This window comes from Bemisia tabaci, chromosome 5 (assembly GCF_918797505.1).
Source record: "Bemisia tabaci chromosome 5, PGI_BMITA_v3".
Classification (NCBI taxonomy): Eukaryota; Metazoa; Arthropoda; class Insecta; order Hemiptera; family Aleyrodidae; genus Bemisia; species Bemisia tabaci.
This window is the reverse complement of record NC_092797.1, coordinates 15,185,913-15,204,192: the sequence shown is the minus strand read 5'-3', so window position 1 is coordinate 15,204,192 and position 18,280 is coordinate 15,185,913. Positions and strand designations below refer to the sequence as shown.

The 18,280-nt window shown below is 34.1% G+C and overlaps 1 protein-coding gene across 1 annotated transcript in view; it reads right to left on the bottom strand.

Annotated features, from left to right (window-relative positions):
- Positions 1-1,967: 1,967 nt before the first annotated feature.
- Galphas (G protein alpha s subunit) overlaps positions 1,968-18,280 on the bottom strand; it is a 39,841-nt gene continuing 23,528 nt past the window's right edge. The window contains exons 8-9 of the mRNA XM_019058754.2: positions 17,484-17,682; positions 1,968-15,245 (exon numbers count right to left, since the gene is read on the bottom strand). Of these exons, the coding sequence (XP_018914299.1) occupies positions 15,099-15,245; positions 17,484-17,682 (346 nt within the window). The 3' untranslated portion in view covers positions 1,968-15,098. The remainder of the gene's footprint in view (positions 15,246-17,483; positions 17,683-18,280) is intronic.

Genomic DNA, 18,280 nt, shown 5'->3' with positions numbered 1-18,280 from the left:
GTTAGGCAAAACCTATTTAATTTGATAAATACTAACTGATAGCTCTTATTTTTCTTGAAATTAAGACCTGAAGATCATTTTCCTGCGACAAACCACTGAGAATCTATGCTGCTTTAAAATTTCTGACTTTGAAAACTCTACCCTCCCCCTTTTTATCCTTGTGGAGACAGGGTGAAAATTTGCACCAGTTTTAAGTCGCTGAGAGGAACCTCTGTCACCCAGCCTTGAGAAACTTGTAAGATTCTGTGTTAATAGCCCCTTTTCATTAAATGTCAATCACAAAATGTCGCAACCAGGTAGTTTAGAGAAGCAGTGTTTTGTTTCTGATATAAATTTATTACTCAGAAGATAAAGCAATCACTGCAGTTTACATGTACTGTAAAAAAATCTGTAGCTGCTAGTATTTTGTTCTTTGAGTCAATGCCTCTGGTCTTACCAACTGCTTAGCTGTAGCTGAATGCTTAGCTTTAGTTCTTAGTTTGCAGCCTTCTAGACTGCACTAAGAAATTCATCTGCTAAATTTTTGCTTTTTAATTGGACCAACTGTTGGTCGGAATTCCGTTGGAGAATCTGAATAGTTGGTAGCACAAGTTGTTCAAAAAATTGATCTCAAACTCTACCTAGGTTTACTTACTTATTTCAAAATAATTAGGTATACTTCCTCAATGGTAGCTTATCATTTAAGTGTTATTCAAGCCTCATTAATTGTTTCTACGTATTTTGCCCTCGATTTTTTGCATGGAGACTTGCATGCTTTACTAGTTAGGAAAAAGGCAGGTACATATTCAGTAGGATTAAGTTAAACGACAATTTTCTGTCAGTGAACGAAGGAAGAAATTCAACATTTTCTTTATATTCTGTGCTTATAGACAATATGCAAATATTGTAATGTTAGTGTAATTTAATGTTGAGGTTTGGTATCTACCAAAGCTAGAGGATATGTAGTCATTCAATTATTTTAAAATTTTACCCACCCCTCGTTCCGCTGGATGGAACAAATATGTACCACTGCAAAATTGTCTAAAGTCACAGTAGATTATATATAGCCTGATAATATATTTTTGTTATCACATTCGGTATTCGTAAATTCTACCACAAATACGTATTGCGTGCAATATATTCCAGGAACTTCCTCCTGCAGACTTGTGTGAAAAAACATGGATCATACTTCAGCACCAAGATCATATTTCTACAATTTATTTTGTGAAGTTACATTACCAGCCTTTTTCACTGCCCAGATCTCGGGCTAATAGGCAACTACTTACTCTTTGCTGTCATGATGTAAGCACTCACCAAAAGGTCCTATCCAAAAATTTAAATTTGATTTAATTACTCCCTCCTGTTTTCACCGGTGATCATGCTAAGTTTCCTAAGTCTCTAATCTACCCCTTTGTAAATAATTTTGTCCTCGCGCAAAATATTTAAGAATTCAAAAAAAGGAGGATCAGTTTGGTTGTCTCCTAATTTTTAGTTCGTAACTACCATTTAGGGGCTTGGAAGATAATTGAGCGAAAAGCAGTGTTTTAAAAAATTGAGATTTTATTAATTTCAACGTAAATTACCTAATCTCAAAATATATTTCAAGAAAAATTTACTACTAAAATCCAATTGTAGGATCAAAGAGTGACTTTGAACCTCTCTTTCTGCCATAATGTTCCATTTAATTTTGAAACTTTAAAGACTCATTTCTTGAAATGGCAAAAACTGCCCTTATCCCACTTTTTTTCCAAGCCCCTCCATTGAGCGTTCCTTTTGTTTATTGGAGGATGTTGTTCTTTTTCATTTCCAAATTAAAAAATTGTTTGTTTACTTTATGAAAGTGTCTTATTTTATTTAAATTGACCTTGAAAACTTATGTAATCGTGCAGGAAAGGTAGAAAGAAAGAGTTTTTCCTCCCTTTAAATTGTTCATGGGTTCCCATGTGTAGTAGCTCTCGGATGAAATGAATGAAATAAGCACTAGTAGGTACATTTAAATAACTCTGATTTTATTAGTTGGAAGAAATAAAGAAAATAATGAAATAAGGTAGGTACAACAAGTTCGAAGAATTTTCAAAGTTTTAGATTGCATATTAACACACAATTATTTGTTTAAAAAATTAAAAAAACACAATGAACAAAATGCACGTCAGCACAATTTTTACAGAGTTATAAAATCCTAAAAAAGAAAACTCAAGACGTACCTAATGTCCTTTAAAACAAAGTTTTTTCTGTGAGCATTCTTTCCATAATTATTTAAGAGCCAGGATACTGGAGCGAAGTCAAAGCTGAGCCTATAAAGACTATAGTATGTAGCAGGGTCAGATTTGCTGGAGTGTTGCCAATTACCTGAACCAAATTTGCTACCCTTATCAGCAGCAATGGTAACCTTTTTTAAAGCTCTACGTTCAAAAAATCTGCTTAGTTGAACCAATTAATGCCTTCTGGCTCATTTCTCCCAAATAGTATGCACCATATTTTTTCATCCATACATTTCATCATCAGAAACCGAAATTTCACCAGCTACTTAAAATTTGCCAAAGTTACTCATGGTCTCTGTGCCTTTCCCCTTAAATCTGGCCCTCGCATCTGGTCAACACATCTCTCTGGATGTCGTGCGCTCAGTGAATTTTTCTGCACTTTGAGAAACGTCAATAGGTAAATCAACAACATTGAAAGAGAAGATAAAGTTTTTAGTGAGTCTCGATCTCTGAAGACCTACATCAACAGAGAGCTGCTGCCATTTCAAGAGAAAACTTTTTGACTACCCAATGGATGAGAATCTGATGCAAACCGAAGTTCATAAACATAGTCTTTGTCAGTTTTCATGTGTGCCATCAGTCTACTGTAAATGAATATTTACTTAGGTACATATTTCACTTCTAAAATTAAAAAATTCTTAGATGGACTCCAAGCATAGACTGATCTATGATAAAGTACACAAGCGTGGCATGTGGAGAAACTGATAAAAATCAGGAGAATGATCAGAAGAAAGAGAATTAATCAAAGTTGAAACAGTGGACATCCTACAAGGCCAGGAGCTAATAACAAAATTTTACGTTAGAATTGAAAGCTAAGCCACTACAAATCAAGATCAGCCTCTAAACAAGAGCAACAATTGGATCTCAATATTAAATGGAAGCCAACTAACGTTAGCTCAACGTCAAATTCCGATGTCAGTTCAATTTGGAACGAAGGGAGAGGTAAACCAGAATCTGCGTGGATTAAATTAATTCCAGGAAAATGGGAGTAGACGGAGAAATTTAATTAAACTCTGAGAAAATTACACTGCAAGTTTTAGAAGATCCTTTCACACTTTGGCAAGCATGAGTTAATCGATTTTGAGCTTTTTAACCCCAAAAAAAGGCAAATTGAAACTTTTCATACGTCAACTTAACAAAATTTGACAGTTAGTTTCTTTAGAACTTCTTTAAAGAGTGAGATGGAAGCGATGATTCCCCTCATCCACAGCTCCTGATTTTTAAACCTGCTTCGAAACCCTTGATGAGTAGTATGCGTCAGATTAACTGTAAGATCACTAATTTATTTTCAGAAAACCAAAATTTTCAGGTACTTACTAAAACTTACACACTTTAGGACTTGTGCGACAATGTTGAGGCTTCAGCTTTTAAAATCTTCCAGATTTTTTCTGATCCCAACTTTTTGTCTTTAGATGAAATCATCCACCACAGCACTACGCAGTAGTTATCAGCTCCTTTCCTGCTATTTTATGTTTTTACCACTGATAGAATATGGATGCAGCCTTAATCCAATTTGATATTTTATTCCCCTTTCTTTTGATTCTAATTCTGGAAAAGATCGCACTTCATGCTTAAACTAACTTTCTCCAAATAAGTAGAATTTTATTCTATGTGTTAGTAGCAGCTTTCCTGTTTCTAAAAATTATTTTGGGTCTCATTGGAAAATAATTTTCGGAGTTGACTTTTATGAAAGAAATATTTAAATATCAATTATCAAAAAAGCCTTGCAGTACTTAAAATGTTTTAAAGGTTACTATTTTTACATTCTTTAAAGTTCGAGGCCCATGGTGAGAGTAAACCACAAAATACATCACTTTCATTGAAACATTTCAAAGCACTTGAAATTCTGGCAAATCACATACTTACCTCATCAAGCCTTAGATGCTGCTCAGTGAGATCACAACCTGATAAAAACATAACGATGGTGAGATTACCGGATCACGTACCTCGTTTGCAGTGTTTAAAAATCTTCCCTCCCATTGTATTTTCTTGAAAGAGAAAAAATGAATATCATTCCTTGAAATTTTCACAGAGTTTTCTTTGTGCACTGAGGGAAAATTACGGAAGTTTTCAAGAACTTACATTTAAAAAATAAAGTATGACAGGAAGTCTACGACGTCGCAAATTGAGATAAGCGTTCTGGTAATTTCACCACCGATAATTTTTCCCCACTTCCTGCTTACAAGCAAACTATCGATAAGAAGTGATCCATGCATTAGAGGACACTTGTTCTTATCAAATCAACAAAAGGGTCCTTATAATCACAATGCCCAATTGTCAAACTAAAAAAAACTGTAGTAATACTACAGTATCCTTGCACTTTTCGAAATTCGGTTTGAAAGTACCTATATATATCTAAATTTCAATACTAACGATAGGTCACAAGTATTGATTTAAATAAGGTTTAATTCAAATTCTGACCCTCTGTTGAACTAATTGATAGTATGTAACAAGATTTCTCCACATGATTAGTAGCAGTACCTGTCATAAAGTAAACATTAGAATGTAAGTGACGATGGCTTGATAGTGTATTTTGGATTCAATGCAAATGTCTCACTGGTGGGTGGTGCGTGACATAGGATCACATATCAATTACACATGGGGTAAGTAATTGACATTATCCAACCAAAAATCTCACTATTATTTTAGACAACAGGACCTGGAAAAATCGCTCTTACTTTTCCAGGAGGACAATTTAAGTTTTTACAACCAACTTAGAGTGGTAGTTCTGTCTATTTGTCTTGAGGATTGCACAGAAATTCAGATAAAAAAATAGCAAAAAGACTTTCCTCAAAAGGTACTGTTGCTTTTTTACTTTTTTAGGTTCTCTCTGTAGTTTTTAGAACTTCCTACTTTCATAATTCATATTTTTTTCCTCCACAAATTTGGATTTTGACACGGAGCAAATAGAAACAAACAAGAGTGAGAAATAAGAACATTACTAGCTCCATCCTACTGCACCTTACTTTAATTATCTAGGAAAAAATTTAAAATTAAGTTGGCCGTTGTTTCAAACATTCTGGAGGTAAGACTTGAGGCTTTTTTCTGTAGGTACACATTCTCGGTATGGACCATCTGTACAAAGTTCAGTGTGGCACTATTGTTGGCCACTACTTATAGCATTACATAGGTACATATTGACGGTGAAACTATCTAACGCCATATCTCGTTTGCGGTGTTTCAAAATCTCCGTCCCCATCTTATTTTTTATAGGAAATCGACTCAACATGATGACTTCAGTTTTACAATTGAAGATCAAAGAATGGAGAAGTGTTCAGAAAATCGTTGCAACCGAGATTCGTAGTTTGAGACTTTCACAGTCAATATGCATTCACAAAAAAGCTACCAAAATATGTTGTATGCTGCAGCAACAGTACCTAAACATTTTTGATTCACGCAATTGAAAATTTTAGGGCAGAAAATGACAGAAAAATTTACTAGAGTTTGTTACTGCTGTCTTTCACGGCTGTTCATTTTCTAGTCATGAAAGATATTTATGCACCATCTCAGAACCAAATATTGTTAGAAACTAGATGAATTTATCTTTTGGCTTAGAGACAGTGTGGCAAACAAAAAAAAACTAAATGATGGTGAATCGAGCTGTGGCCACCAATCAGTCTCTTAATAAGTTAGCCATGGAGGTTAGTTTTAGTCCCTATATGAGACAATCTTAAAATGGTACTGTTGAGAAAAGCTACGGATGAATCTAGTAGTGGAGCAGTCAAACATAATGAGTTCATAAATGTAATAGACGAGCGACGATTCTAACATTCTGAGCTTTTCAAAATATATATTTCTAAACGATTTCTCAAACTTGCAAAACTGCATGCTGACTTCCTGATGCTAACAGCTTTTTCTTTCATGATCAGTTAATGAACCTCAAACCCACAGCGATTTCCATTTTCAGGTTCTTCTGATCTTAGGGAGATAATTGTTTGATGTATCTATTTCATTTCCCTCCCCAGTTAAAACTGCTGAGTTTTGATTATTATAATTACCATTAGACAGTGGAAAACATCAATTTATTTCTCTTTAATTTACTTTTTTCTTCATATCAACTTTTAATATAGAACTAAAAACACAATAAGAATAATAATTTTAGAAAAAATTATAAGTAAAATAGTTCATAAAATTTGATAAAATTAAGCAACAACCAATAAATTTACATTTACGCTAAGTCAAATCTAACTTAAGATTATTATCAAAGACTTTCTTTGCACACTGAGTTTAATTAGTGTTGGATTTTTCCTCAGTTGTTTGTCCCCCACCTCAGATTACCTTTCATCTATTGCACATTGAAATCTCACAATAATCTGAGGATTGGATACATAAAATGGGACCAATGCACGATAAAAAGAGTGGGTATTGATAAGCAATTACCTCACCAAACCTAAGTCTTATTAAAAGGAGGCAAAAGGACCGATGGACACCAAAAGGATTTCATCTTTAGGAGTCAAAAATACACCTCTAATCTCTCGAAGGTCTTACACCTACAGGCGCTCATAGATTTGGGCTAGATCAGTTCCTGTCAGGAATTTTAGCTAATGGAAGGAAACAGATTACTGAGTTTCACCTCTTCAAAATATCAATTGCTTCTTGAAAACGTTGTTTTTCAAAATCAAAAGTTGTTCTTCTGCACTTGGGTAGTTAGAACTAGAGAACGATTTCCTGATGCTTAAGTGTCATGGCAATAGCTCAAGACAGGGAACTTTCAGAGTCAAAAATAAAGACTTTTGTGCAAAGTCTGATCGCACTTGTATGGCACTGCGACAACTTGCTCAATGAATGGATCGATTACAGACATTATAAAAAATGAGGCTTCTAGATCAATTATCATTTCAAAGTAGAATTCGAAAGTAGTTTAAAAGGAATAATGGAATTTTCAACATGGAAAAGTAATGGACAATGGGGCAATGAAACTCTTGGTAACTTTAAAGAGACACTTTAATGGACACTAATCATTCATGTGTTTAAGTCCAGGGAAGTGTCAAATAATTTTTCTTTGCTCTAAATAGGGATTTGACTGGTTTTGGTTCCCCAGGTTTTAAGCAAAATAAGAGTATAAATTGGCACTATTTATTCCCAAAAAAATGAAAAAATCTGGTAGAGTGTAAAATAACATGGTAATTGGTTCACATTCTACTCTTATCATTTTAAAAAGAGAAAGAAAAGTTAAGAGTTTAATTTAGAAAGTTAACATTCATGCACTTTACAGAGAACACATTAAATCTTTCATTAGAATTTTAAAGCTTGAATGAACAGGCAACTACACGTTTTCCTCAAATCAAAATAGCATCAGTATTTCAAATGTAATAGAGGATAACTTGTATGAGAAGCAAGGGAAGATCTAGACTTGATACAGGCATATTATCTTCCATTAGCCAAAATTTGCTTAAAAGATTTTACCCTTTCCACCCCAATTATTACATTAAATATAGATATTTTTCTTCTTCTTTACTTTAGAAATAAAACAGAGGAAGGATAGGGATAGAGGTTTCAAATGCTTTTTCTTAAAAAAAAATCGGAGGGAGAATAAAGATAAAGAAATGGAATCAAACGTGAAATTTGAGACAAGATTGCAAGTGTGAGTGTTCATAAAGAGAGAGGGGAGGGGGAGGAGCTTAAAATTCTACTGTCCTTCAACTGCATATACAATATGACTGAGGACTGAACAATTGAGATTTGATGTTGAAGATACGTTTGAATTGTTCTAAAGATAAAACCTACAACTTTGAGTTAAATGCTGGCACGCAAAACGTTTTCTGTACAAAATCAGAGTTTTTCCACCAATTCCACTGTTTGCTAAATTTTAAGCAACATTAGCATGGAAAGTGCAAAGGCAGTGATGATAAGTTGTTGACATTTTAGCTAGTGCAAAATCATGAGCTAAACATAATTTTTGGGCATTGAAGCATTATGCTATTAGACTTGTAAAATCATTCAATTCATTAGACCAAAGAGGGAAGAAGAAGGAAAGAAAAACAATTTTGATGGTCACTTGGTGAATGGTCACTTGAAAGAAGAATTATGGCCGGTGGCTATTACAGAATTTTTTTTAACTGTTTCCTTCATAGGTAAGGGTTTAAAGGTCTGGATCAACTTTTTAACTAAATACTACAATACCAATAATTTTTATCACAGTTGACACTGCATAACAAGTTAATTTCAATACAGAATATTTGTCGTATTATTTGAAAGGATGCAAAATTCTATTTCCAGCTTATTCTTCTATGTTTTTTTTCTTTTTTTATAAACCGAACATACAACCTGCTCAACAGTTTAAACAATATTCTCATGATCTGCCTGCTATATTTTTGAGTTTCGAATGATCTTCTACAAGAATGAAATATAACTCATTACAAACCAATATGTACATTTAATAGGCCACAAGGAGAAAGGATCTTACCTAATTTGAGAAATTGAGGTACACCCAACATGCCCATGATACAAATACTTGAAAGATCACTTGACTGAAAGAGCGACAATACGAGTTAGAAGTTCTCATAGGGACCAAATCAGCCTGCTTCTAGAATTAGCTAGTCTTTGGCCAGTTTTCATGACAATTTCTCTTCTTTCATTCTTTCTTCATTTCCACAATTTATTGACACTGAGCCAAAATAAAAACAGTCAGGACAAATCAACAGGAAAATAGTTTTGCCTCTCACTTTGCCCAGATACAAGGCCCGGTTGAAAAGTAACGTCTCTCTGCTCATAACTTGAGAACAACTGAAGAATCTGGCAAAAACTAAAGATATTCTGAAAGTAAATATAATTACCTTTCTATCCGTTTATCAGTTTGCCTGGTCCAAGTTCTTTTTCTACTAATTTTTACTTGTAGGTCATAGAAGAACCTGATATTTCACAAAACTAAACAGAAATGTCTCATTTTCCAAATCCTTTCAAGTGATTTCAGGAGATTTAATTACACTAAATTAATCTTTTGATGTTTGTGGCTGAGGTAATCGAGGCCTTGGAAGAGAACTTCCTTAGAGCTTTAAAAGAAAGACTTACTAACACACAAAAACAGTAGTAAAAGCTCAAGCATTTTTTTTTCACGATAGCCATTTTCTACACCAACTTCTGATCATTTTAACTTAAATGACTGGCAAAAAGACAAGCTATGTGACATAATTTTTCGATGGGAAAATTAGAGTTTGGATGCTGGAAGGATTCATGGGTAGAAAGACCTGTCATTTGACTTAAGGAACATTAAGCTATTGTTGCGACTTGAGATTTGATAGCTAGCTCAACAAAAATGCTATATTTTAAGAGGGAAAACAAACTTTAAAAGGATGCTTAAATCATCATATTATCAGAGCAATATCAAAGGATACCTAAGGCATGTGTTAGTTATGTTGCCAAAGAAGAAAAACGAAGGGAAATATCGACCAACAATAAAAAAGAATAACTGTGTTCAGTTAATGGTCAGTTTGGCCTGGCTGAGCAAATTCTGACCTTTGGGCACCTTTGATGAATTCATGGGAGTAGAAAACACAAAAATTAAACTACTTGTATGATACGACGTAAGAAATTTAGGTCAAGCATGAGTGGAGTCATACTGGCTCTTTTTTATACACAGTGATTATGTAGATCCTCTCCCCATCTGGAGAAATACTGGGCTAAATAAACATAGATGCCAACAAGAGAGAGAAACAAAGCTAGCACCAAATTGATGGACCATCTTTTAATGAAATAAAGAAGGTAGCAAATCTTCCCTAATTAATGTATTAAAAATCAACCGACTAATTTTGGGCTAGCTCAGGGTAAATTTAAACTCTGCCCAAATTTCAATTGTAATTCATGCATACATATAAAAAAAGATCCTTTGTACCTTATGACATCGAATTAGCTTTGATACAATAAAGAATTTGTGCAACTAGTACATAAGATTTGAAATTCTATAGCTGAGAAATTATGACATGTTGATATCATTTTCCATCCTTGTGTACTGAACAACAGAAAACAGATTATGGGCGGGGGAATTTTTGTGTCCCTAGGTAGAGATTGATCAAAAAACCATTTGTGGATGGGACAGGGTTTTTGGGAGGTTCATTACGCTATGGACCAAAGTATGCAAAGGATTTGCAGCAAGATGATCCAAATAGATAAGTATCCTTTCAAAAAAATTTAAACATAAAACCTGCAAAAAACTAAAAGGGCGAATTCGAATGATGTTCATGTGAGAGAGCTAGAACAGGATTTATCATTGGAGTGACTCAAAAAATGTTTCTTTCACTTTATTAAATTTGATTTTTATAAAGTAGGAATTTTTCGTTTTTTCAGAGGAATTTCAGAATTTTCCTACATCCTATCGAAGATATTTACTAAAAATCACATGCAAATATTTTGGAATCCCAAATTGAGGAAATTGAAAATGAGTAAAATAAATTAGAGAAGATGCGATCAAGATATACTATACAATCTCATAATTTTAAGATTGATATTCTGCGAATAAAAAAGTTGCTCATTTAACTTCAAGACTCCAAAACTTTTTCAGGAGGGGAACAGGTGATGATTGTGTTTCTGCGGATCTATGATGGAATAAAGTAGGTTCCATAAATACACAGAAAGATAAAAAATGGTAACCACTGCTTCAATGATTTCAACGATTAAAAGCCTAACACTATAGAAGAGAACTAATCCTCCCATGAAAAAATTGACAAAAAGTAATTAGTAAAATTGCTATTATTTAACAGCTGTGCGAATTTTAATTATCATTCTTCTTCAGTCTGAATTGTTCAAGCAGTAAGCATACGTTAGGACTGATTCATATCATTTATTTGTAAAGGGCACATTTTATGAACAATACATGGTCTGCAAGGTGCCAGTTGACTTGGTTTGAACCGATCTGTATCCAATACATTGTTACAAAACTTTATATTGGCGTTTTATTTTTTTTCCAGCAGCAAATGAAATCTGTCTGAGATCTCAAAAATGTTGACTGATTTATCAAGACCTACTGATTGAAAGTACTATTTGAAGATTACTAGGGATGATAAGTCAGACTATCAGTTGTAGAAAGTAAAGACAGATAACAGTAATTCTGAAACAATGCAATGAATGCCATGGCAAGAACCGATCAAATTAGCATGAGTTACAGGTTGAAATTAAATGACTACACCAATTGATTAAGTTTATTTTGAACCGATGTGAGAGGATTTTTGAAAACTTTCCAATTCAATGAGAACTATAACTAGAAAAATATTTAAAAAATCAGAATAATACCTATGCATCACACTGCAAACACTTGTCCATCAAAAAACTTTGTTTCAGCAAAGGTGACTGGTGTCAAAGAAAAGGTAAATGAGAAAAAGAATAGGCGAGAAATAAAATAAAGAAAACACATAAGCAGTAAATTTAAAAGAGCACATGTTTACTATTATAATGATAATTGAAAGTCTGAAGAAAATCTAAATTTTTCAATGATACATACTTGGAAAGTATCAAGCAATTTGGGCGCATAACTTCATGGCACAAAACTTTTGAAAGAGCCAAGAAATAATGAAGATCTATGAAATTCATAGACCTTCACAATTTCTTCATTCATGTACAATTATGAATAACTAGTATAAATTCCAATGTCTCAAAACTTTATCACCAGTTAGCTGGGATAGAAAATGTCCTCTCCTATCTATTCGGCGACTGAATTTTAAAATTGAAGCATTTAATTGTCTGATAAAAAACTAGATTTGAATTTTGAGCAGGACATTTCCTGTCATCCTGACCTTTTGAACTAGAAAACTGATTCACTCTATATTATTTGATATCATTGGCAACTACTATTGTCTCAAGAAGATTTTGTCATGGTGTAGTGACCTTTAAAGCTCCAGAAATATGGAAGGATAATTATTTACAAGGCCTAATGTTGCAAGGTGAAATAAAAATTTACCCATTTGGAAATTTGTTTAAATTTAAGTAAAACACCTCAAGTTTTTCTTTTCCTTGCAAAGATCTAGCGAGGGAAGTACAAATTATTCAAGTAGCAAAATCAGTTCTTGTTTCTTCACCGATGAATTGATTCATTCATAAAATCTGAATTGAACTCTAGTTCCTGTGCAACTCGCGGTTAACTTATTTATCGAGTGATGGTTCTGATTCAATCATTTGTTCCAGTTGAAGCCAATGCCCATAATTGCTGGATGAGTCACAAAAATTTGTATGACAATTGATGATGAGACAGTTAAAAGTATTAGAAGAGCGGCAATGATGATGCATTAGGTATAGGTGTACGAGTACTATGATATAATGAAATAATACCCAAAATGTATTGAAAATCCTAACAGTAAAAGTTCTCATCAAAAACAAGAGTTACAAAACATCGGAGACGTTAATTTTCAAAAGAGAATTGCTGTTGAAAATTAAGTCACATAGTCCGATACCTATACGCTTAAAAAATGTTTATCTGCACAGAGGTACTGCGGCAAATGAACTTCTTTTACGTAAATGCATTCAATGTATGACAAATTGAAATTTTTTGGTATTGAAATAATTCCGGATCTTTTATTACAAAAAAAAAGCTGAAATTTTTGCTTTATGCTCTTTGTTATTTCAAGAAAAGAGAGACTACATAAATATTGAAAGAAAAGCTGAAAATCGACGATGAAGTAGATAAAATAAGCAAGAAAGAGGATAATATGATCGTCATTACATATCTCTACATGGATTAGAAAAAAGCTAGAAAAGATAAATTTTTTGCGACTAGATCTTAAAGAATGAATCCATTTGCATAAGTAACTTACTGAGCTATAAATAAGGAAAAAAGAATGAAAGTATAACTTAAAATTACATGATTTTGGATACAAATCAGTACAAGGAGAGGCGTGGGCTTATGTGTCTCAGTAAGATAAACTGCACGATATTAAAATTTCAACACATTGTTTGACCATTTTTTTTCTTTGGAGCATTGAAAACAGAGGTAGAGAGGAGAGGTACATTTGAAGGCAAAAAAAATATAATATGGTAGAAAAAGGGGAAAAATTGAATTTGGTTTCGTTAGTTAACATTAATTTGTGCCTTAGTTCAGATAAAATTCACAGACCTTTTTCAAGAGGTTCTAGAGATGACAATAGTGAATGAGATTTGTCATTTGCGTACATGCACTGATCAGAATAATGATAATTCTTTTAAGATACTTTAAAGGGGTACCCTCTTCATTCGCTCTCGAAGCAACAAGTATAGTACTGCCAACTAGTTGGAGAATTCACAATGAGCCACACAAGTACAAAACGTCACAGCAATGTTAAAAGAGTAGTTCTGAAAGTAATAATTTTACCAGAGACTAGATGAATCATTTAGGATCTGAATTTATTAGGGGAAATAATCACACACTTACTAGGAGCTCTGCCTTTAAACACTGGAGTGCCTTAGCAAGGTCTCTATATCTAGCTTGGGTCCACAAATAAATTAAAATGACAGTAAGGCTTCTAATATGCACACGTTCATTTCAAAGTTGCCCATGATATTTTAAAAATTGTTCTTTTTGCGGCTGCAACACAATATTTGCAGTAGTGCGCTTCTGTGAAGAATGAGTCTTACTCACTCACTTTTGGAAAACAGGTTGTGCACACGGTTGAAATATACTCATGTCTCCTCGTAATTTCATGCAATTGTCTCGTTGCCTGTATAGACACAGCCCTTAACCCTTTATAATTTCTGCTATAGACTTGTGGTACAGGCATTAAAGCAATTTTTAAAGAGGGGCAACACTAGTTGAAAACGCCACTACGATCACATTATATCATTTGACATTTGAGTTCCTATCTCAATCTGATGAACCTACAAATGTGTGCATAAAAGTGCCCTAAATGCCATTTAAATTTTATTGATTGCATGAATGCTTGGCATTGTTTAGGAAAACAAATGAAATTAAGTAGAGCTTGAATGCTTGTTAAAATGATTCATTTAATAGCTCATTTGTGAGGGAAACCTTTCTTTTGATTTTCAATATAATTTGGAGCTTGTTTGAATGAATTTTAAAAAAGTACAACTACATGCAAATCTCTTCACTTATTTCAGTTTGAAAACTTAAAGCTGCTGCTATTTTCTGAGCTTAAACAAAAAAGTAAAAGTAGACAACAATCAGAAAACAAAAGAAAAATCAATTAATAAATAAACAACACTATACAGAGGTGAAAAAGAGAGAAAAGAAATTAACGCCTCAGACAATGGTAACTCTATAAAAAGTGTTAGATTAAAAAATATATAACAAAAATAAATAATATATGAACTATCTACAGATTAGACAGGAAAAAAAAAACAGGAGTAAAAAGAAGAGAAAATACCAAAATGAAAAAGCAGAGTAACATTTTGGAGATAAAAATGTAAAATGATGATGGGAATACAATGGATGATGGTTAAAAATCTGTACGTGAAATTCAGCTTATGCGAATAATACTAGCGATCAGCAATTTAATATAATAAGACTGTTAGCAACTAATCTTATACTTGTTAGCATTACATTGAGAATGGGAATAAAAGAATTGATCAGACGATGATAGAATAGCTCTACCGGCTGGAAATTGCAATAATTTTTCTGTGCTTTATCAACACCAAGCACAGACTGGGCGACAATGAATAGACAATGCAAGACCAAAATTATGATTTCGGTAAAGAAATTCCAGAGAAAAGAGAAAGTGACAAGGAGAATTATATACAAGATTAAATGTAATATAAACATTTTACATACAAACGACATGTATGCATTTAAGTATGAATACATTGAAATATTCGTATAGGTGCGTGCATAGTTAACAAAATATCTGTACATACAAATATGCTCCTGCATTCATATACAAACAAATATACATAAATATACTTACGAAAGATATTTAGTGGGAAGAGGCCTGGGCCTGGGGATAATCACAATAGCTCGTATTGGCGAAGATGCATACGCTGAATTATGTCGCGACAATCATTAAACACTCTACGAATGTTTTCAGTGTCTACAGCACAAGTAAAATGAGGGTAGCAATAGTGTTTTCCGTCTCCACTAGCTGTGCTGATGCGCTATAATAAAAGAAAGAGACATTTCATTTAGATGGAAAAGATAGAAAATAAGAGAGGTTAGTTTGTACTTTATCGCATGCTCCAGACAAGGTTGGCTCATTGCTGGAGTTGCCAACCAAATTAGATTGTGTATGTCTGACAGGGGCTTGAGAACTCTAAACTTGTACTTCCAGTAAACTTCAATACCGGAGCAATGACTTTGATTTTCATGAAAATAACTGCTGTGCCAAGAAGGTAACGCTTTTTTCTATCACTTTAGATACACTTGTGATGACAAGACTTTTATCTTTTTTTTCATCATAATTTAAATTCTTTCCGTTCATAGAATTTTAATTTTTTAAAATAAAAACTACCATGCAATTGAGGATCAAGCCGGTGGCGCTCAGTACATTTTGATAGAATTATTTTTATGCCAAAGGTCGATCCGATTTATAAGTGTGGGAGGGGAAACGTTCACATTTGAACACACAATGCTGAATGAGCCGCTGCACGGAAGAGGAATTATGAGTTCTCCCTCCCAATTGTTAAGTGCATGTACACAGTTTCAAGAGATGAGAGTGCTAGTTCAGTAAACACATTGTACCCTTCGCTTCCCTGCAGTAGTCAGATCTGTTTCGGCAACTTTATATAATATCAGGTTCCATCAGTGCAGCCCAGCTGAATTCTACATCTTCAAAAGAACGGCACAGGACTCTTGTTTGTCAATCTTTCTCTATTATCTTTCCTGATTCAAAATATTCCTTCCCAACTCTTGCTCCCTTAATTGCACTGTCTACTTGAAAGAAAAGAACTAATGGTCGAGGGCACACTGGAGGAGAGGAGCAACAGGCCCAAGTGTAGAACAGGTAAAGGTAAGACAAAGTAACATGGACCAATTTTTGTGGCTCTGCTACATCGAGAAGAGGGCATTGTTACAAACAAATACTGTACTTTCCACATCAGAGATACTTGTAAATTTTTGGTTCTTGCCTAAAATGAACTTTACATTAATTTGATAGTGTGAACATACAATAAACAAGCCACTGATCTAGTCCTTTGACATATGATTCTTGGAATGGTATGGAACTTCAGTGCACTAATGAGATGAGATACCAATAGGAATTCATTTCGTAGAGTTTTTCACCCAGATATCTATTTTTTTGTGTCTGCCCCTCTTTAAGAATAAAGTGCCTGTTAAAGAAACCTGAAACACATCAGCTAGGGACCACTAACTCTCCACTCATTTTAAGAAGCCTTGATACACTGACGAAAAGTTCATTAAAGGCTTGAAGTTAAAACATAATGCATGAAATTGCAAAACATAAAATTTGTCTGGGTAGGAACAGAGATTTTTGTGACATACACACTATATTCTGTGCTACAAAGGTGCAGGGATTGCTTTGCAAAGCCTTTCCTTGTCTTCTCTAGGTATACTTTTATGAGATACTTCTACAGGATAAAGAGACGGAAAGGAGAGGAAAACTAGAGACTGAAGCAAGATGGATGGCAGAGTGGAGGAACATTGACGATAACATGAGGGACCAAGCCTATCATTTAAAAATATAGAGGCTGATCGAGCTTCCTGAAACATTGGTTTGATCTGAAATGTTATGGAGTTACTGAAGCGGAATAGACAGACGCTAGAGGAGAGAGAGAGGATGAGATTTTTGTATGAATTGAATTCATTAGTACCTAACTGCGCGAGGTCCAAGTAGGAAAGCAAAACGACTGGGAAGAAGGACTTTTAATTCTTGTATGTATGCAATAGCATATTAGAGAATGGTGCCTGTGTTTCATCCCAAATATCTTGACTCATACATAAACAAATTGCCTAATGTTTGGCTTTAGGTCTATGACAAACTTTACTTTCACTTAGTTTCATCAAAATGTACACAGAGCCACTGGTCCCCACTAGTGTAGCAAGGTTCTTCACTTCCAAAAGTTTGGCATTCCCAGAACTGACGGTTTTCCTTTCAATCGTTCACCCCAAGAAACCTACGGGATCAGAGACAGTTTCCATCACCTCGCCTGCAAGCAATAGGTTGATTTGCTCATATTTTCAAGCCAATGATTTAACTTTTCGAAAAGCACAGGAGACACATAAGGGATAAGATTTAGGAGGGACGCAAGACCCGACAACAAGTTGAGAGTTATGCAAGGATGAGGAAGTTCTGAAGACTAGTTCTATGACTGTGCCAATGGACACATTTGTGTCTGACCTGGATAGAAAAAACACCCAAAACAAAAAAAATGTCATACCAGGAACTCATCACGAATGAAGTACTTTGCTCGAATGACTTGCGGCTCTTCACCAGGATCTGGAGTAGCATCTAAAGGTGTCTGATAACGCGTGAACTCAGAGAAATAATCTTCAAGCCGAGATTTCCCAGCCTTAATTTTTTCTGCTAATAAATCTTGTTTGTTTAAAAACAATATAACTGATATCGTTCTTAGCCATCTGCAAAAAAGAAAAAATCGTAATACTTGCGTCAATGAACAATAAATGACCGGAACCTCTGTGATAAAGAATTTAAGATAAGATTTCTGATGAGAATTTCAAACAATCAAAATAATTATAAGAGAGGTAGGACAACTGATTTCTTCTTCTAAAAAAATTCTCACCAGACTAAATCAATAAAAATTAAAAGCTCTTTTAAATGGAGAAATACACAGGAAATGTGCAAACGCCTGTTACAGGATCCTGAAATTGCTTTAATGTAGAGCATACTTAAAGTTAGGTTCACAAGAAATCAGTTCATGAGCGAAAAAAATCTGTAGAGCTTGCTTCATTCTTTGCATGATTATTCCCATCACACCAAAAGGGGCAAAATACTGACGCATGAAACCAAAGTTACCACTGATCGTCATGATCAGAACGCTCTCTTCACGTTACACATAATAGTACTCAACAAATAATTCCAGAGAGGATTCCACCTCTATCGCACAGCAGCGCAATGAAAACACACTACACATAATGAAAACTGGTAATAGTGACCCATTTTGGCCTGGCGCGACTAAAATATGAACAGTCACTTCAACCAGCCTGGCAGTTGCAT